This window comes from Erpetoichthys calabaricus, chromosome 6, assembly GCF_900747795.2.
Source record: "Erpetoichthys calabaricus chromosome 6, fErpCal1.3, whole genome shotgun sequence".
Lineage (NCBI taxonomy): Eukaryota > Metazoa > Chordata > Cladistia > Polypteriformes > Polypteridae > Erpetoichthys > Erpetoichthys calabaricus.
This window is the reverse complement of record NC_041399.2, coordinates 213,212,849-213,217,684: the sequence shown is the minus strand read 5'-3', so window position 1 is coordinate 213,217,684 and position 4,836 is coordinate 213,212,849. Positions and strand designations below refer to the sequence as shown.

General features: G+C 43.9%; 1 protein-coding gene across 1 annotated transcript in view; it reads left to right on the top strand.

Annotated features, from left to right (window-relative positions):
- The first annotated feature begins 829 nt into the window (after positions 1 to 829).
- Positions 830 to 4,836, top strand: part of cavin4a (caveolae associated protein 4a) — a 32,629-nt gene continuing 28,622 nt past the window's right edge. Inside the window, exon 1 of the mRNA XM_028792352.2 lies at positions 830 to 1,470. Coding sequence (XP_028648185.1) covers positions 1,072 to 1,470 — 399 coding nt within the window. The 5' untranslated portion in view covers positions 830 to 1,071. The remainder of the gene's footprint in view (positions 1,471 to 4,836) is intronic.

The following is a 4,836-nucleotide window of genomic DNA, read 5'->3' as shown; positions in this document are numbered from 1 at the left end:
ACAGCTCATTGTCTCGTTTGCACAGCTCCTGTCTTATTCTTGTGTTTCAGCCTCATAATGGCTTCTTTGACTTTCATTGGCACAGCTCTTGTCTCATTGGCACAGCTCTTGTCTTATTCTTGCTTTTCAGCCTCAAAATGTCTTCTTTGACTTTCATTGGCACAGCTCATTGTCTCATTGGCACAGCTCATTGTCTCATTTGCACAGCTCTTGTCTCATTGGCACAGCTCATTGTCTCATTGGCACAGCTCCTGTCTTATTCTTGTGTTTCAGCCTCATAATGGCTTCTTTGACTTTCATTGGCACAGCTCTTGCCCTCATTTTCATCAATGGCCACTTCAGACTCCAAAGGGTAGCTTTAGGCTGAGGTCTCTTATGAAGCCAAGAAACCCACCTGAGGAATCACAAACACCTGGGATGCCAATTGTCCCAAACATTATGGTACCCTGAAATAGGGGAAGCGTGTAGATAAAATGCTGTATGACCGAATGCCAATCCCCTTAATTGAAGGTCTGCAATGTGTACTTTAATCACAAGGTCTTTTTAAACTGTGGAGCAGAGGGGGACATTAAGGACAGATGTGTGTCTTTGCCCCAAACATTGTGGAGGGCGCTGTATGTGTTTCTAATTTTCCGTTTTTATGGTAAATCTCTGAATTGTGTTTTTCCTTTCAGCTGGATAACATGAATGAAGAGCCAGGGGTGGGGCAGCAGAAGGGGCTTTCCGTTATTGTAGCTGTGTGGCTTCCCAAAATGTCAAGTGTCACGTTTCAAGAGTATTTATAACCTGAGAATCCAAGCCCCCCTCTTGCTGCGTGGGGCTACTCTCTGAGCGAAGGGTCCCAGAGCCCTGGAGGTGGAGCCTCGGTATTTTTGTGCACCGGATCGCCACTGCAGGAGCCTCTTTTCTCTGTCATTTCAGTGACCAGGCTTCTCAGCAGGACCGAACCCCCCTGAGGTGTCACCACAACATCTCGGGATCTTCCCATTGACACCTAGGAGCTTCAAAGAAACCGGCAGCTTTTGACCAAAGAAAGGGGGATTTTTTTTTTTTTTTCTTGTCTTTCCCCAAATGGATCAACAGCAATACCACCCAGACAAACTGGAGGTGACCGCCGCTGTGGAGGATGAGGCGGGCACCCCGATCAGCGCCCTCACCATCCTCTCCCTCCTGGAAAGGGTGGCTGGGATTATCGACAACGTCCAGGCCTGCCAACAACGCATGGAGGAGCGTCAACTGGAGCTGGAGAACGCCGTCAAAACCCTCCAGATCGACATCCTCAAACTGGCCAAGGATCACTCCATGACGGGCAACACGGTGCAAAAGCTGCTGGAGAAAACCCGCAAGGTCAGCTCCAATGTCAAGGATGTGCGCCAGCGGGTGGAGAAGCAAAATGTGCGGGTCAAGAAAGTGGAGACAACCCAGGAGGAGCTGCTGACTAGGAACAAGTTCAGAGTGGTCATCTACCAGGTGAGGCCCCGAAAGTAAACTGGTATCAGGAATCTTTGTGGGCATTGGGTGCGATGCAGCAATCACATATAGCACCTTTTATGTTAGGCGTAATGAAAGGCCAATGTAATTTAGTGAGGAGATGATTGCTGAAAGCAGTGAGAGTGGATTTGACTGCAAATAAAATAATTCAGGGCAATGGTGAGGAGGGAAGGCTGGCAACGTGAAAGCAAAAGAGCTGAGGTGGCATTATCAAAAGTGAACCACAGTGCCACATAAAGGCAGACCGATGAACTGCGCTCTAAATGATGGCTTTCGGTGACCAGTGTGATCTTTGATGATGATTAAAAGGGGAGCAGATGGCGTTGTTAAAATGTAGAGTGGGCACCTATGCCAGGCACACAGTAGAAAAGGTAGGGTGAGGGAGCAGGAAATCTCCAATTTTTTTGGACGTGCAGTTGTAAGTTTCTATAGCACCTTTTATACCGAGCAGTGCCACCGGGCACCTAGCACCTTCAATGACCATCCAGAAACATGAAAAGAAACGTAACTAACCTGAAGAGTGAAGGCTAACTTAAGATCAGTAGACGAAAGTGAATGTCACATCAGCCATTGATGTCACTTAACAAAACCCCCAAGAGCACAAACGGGCCAGAAAGGTAAAGAGCTGATTGGGGCAGATTTCGTCTTCAAAGAGAAACAGCTGCAGAACTCATGATGGCGCAGGCTATTCTTAGTGCCCGACATGCTTTAGATCAGGGTGGGTCAAGGTGGGGGGGGCAATGAAGATTAACTGCCATGAGGCAAAGGTTATGTGCTGTCCTCCTGAAAAGTAATATGAGGCATGCCTGCCACCTCCGCCTGTCACACCAGCCCATGCCAATCGACCAAGCAAAGGAGCGCCGGGTGTCAAAGTCCCCATCCGCTAATTTAAACTAAGGTGGGCCCTTGCCAAAAAAAAGAGGGGGGGGGGGGGGTGTGAGATGCATGTCACCAATGGCATAGAGGGAGGAATTTTAAAAAAGGCATCACAGCTCATGAAATCCATCATCTTCACAAGGCGTCCCTCGAGGGTTTTGGGGAGCAGAACCAAAGGCCTTAGAAAGAGGGCCATGTGTGGGCGTGGGGCAGGTGGGTGGGCCCTTGGAGGAGAGGTGCTGCGCCTTGTGTGGCACAAAGATTTTTACTTACTTTGAAATATCACTGGATTGAAATGTGGAATAAAATCTTATTAATGGATGGGTCACTGCCTGGAATTGTTAAAGCATCGTCATGCATATTGGGGTCAGAATGTGCCAAGTGACGTCGCCACATCAATAGAAATGTCTGTTTTCATTTTAACTCATTGTGGTGTGTGTGTGTGTGTGTACTAATCTCTTTATGTATTTATTTATTTATTTAAACAACTTCAGCTGCTTAGTATCAGAGAGGTAAGCACTCCAAGGGGTCGTCAATACCACCCAGAAGATTATCTGATGTCCCCTCTCATCCCTGGAAGATCTTTACAGTCCCCGCTGTCTTAAAAAGACCAGAGCACACTAAGATGATCCATCCCACCCGGTCGCTCTCTGTCTGAGCTGCTGCCCTCGGGATGATGTTTAAGGACAATTAAAAGACAAAGAAAGAGATTAAAAAACAATATTTACTCAAAGGCAATGGCGGCGTGAAATGCTGCTCACATTGAGAAACCCCAGAGGGAAAAAGAACGAGCAAAAATGTCCTGCATGTGCGCTAGGATACGTGTTTGACTCTTTAGTCTTCAGAATCCCTTTAATAAATCTTCATATGTCTTTGTAAGTTTTCATATTTATATATGTTTATAAAGTTTTAGAATTCCTTGTTGTTTGGCATTCACTTTAGCTGAATATGTGCAATGATAAAAATATTAATTATCTATCTATCTATCTATCTATCTATCTATCTATCTATCTATCTATCTATCTATCTATCTATCTATCTATCTATCTATCTATCTATCTATCTATCTATCATATAGTGCCTTTCTTATCTCTATCTATCTATCTATCTATCTATCTATCTATCTATCTATCTATCTATCTATCTATCTATCTATCATATAGTGCCTTTCTTATCTCTATCTATCTATCTATCTATCTATCTATCTATCTATCTATCTATCTATCTATCTATCTATCTATCTATCTATCATATAGTGCCTTTCTTATATCTATCTATCTATCTATCTATCTATCTATCTATCTATCTATCTATCTATCTATCTATCTATCTATCTATCTATCTATAGCACCTTTCATATCTATCTATCTATCTATCTATCTATCTATCTATCTATCTATCTATCTATCTATCTATCTATCTATCTATCTATCTATCTATCTATCTATCTATCATAAAGCACCTTTCATAGATAGGAAGATTGATATGAAAGGCACTATATAATAAATAGATAGATGTGAAAGGTGCTAAATAAAAGATAGATAGATAGATAGATAGATGTGAAAGGCACTATATAATAAGGCGCTATATAATGGATAGATAGATAGATGGATAGATAGATAGATTAAATTACGCTTTGCCATCTGGCGGTCTGGTCACACATTCCCACATGTGGGTATGGCAGGTGCCAGGACAGCCCTTCCTTCTGACTTCACGGTGTTTTCTGTAACGCTTGATGGAGGATGGATCAGGTGGAGGGCTTTGGGCTCGGCCTCCTGGTTTCAGTGAAGGTCACTGTGTGCAAAGACATTTGAGAGAATTTGTGGAAGGTCCTTTTCTGTCCCAGCATGGCTGGGCCCCTGTGCACAAAGCCAAGTCCATGAAGACACTCACGTGGCCTGCACAGAGCCCTGTCCTCAGCCCTACTGAACAGTTTTAGGGACGCTGATTGTGAGCCTGGTCTTGTCATCTAACGTCAGTAGCTGAGCTCCCAAATGGGCTCCGATTCCCACAGACACAATCCAGAATTGTGTGGAAAGAAGAGTGGAGGCTGTTGTAGCTGCCAACGGAAGGCCAACTCCATATTGATATCCATAGTTTTGGAATGGGATGTCCAAGCAGCTCATGTAGGTGTAAAGGTCAGGTGACGTTTCAGAGATACAGATCCATCTTTTCTGTATATACAGATGTGGACAGACACATCTGGTCGACTTTAACACCTTGGCTGTCTGAACACTGGTGATGGTTATGGGTGTCCTCAAGTACTAAGAGATATTGAAGTTCTGACACATGAAAAGAAAAAAACTGTTGGGCGATGCACATTATGTTATGTTAATGGCCTGCAGTGTCGAGGCTAATTTACACTTCTTCTTTAGGCTTCATCACAAATTTAATATAAAGAGAGATAAAAGTCACGATAGGAACCATTCACCTTGGTCCGCTTAAAAAATATTGCTTTTTGCTGCAATT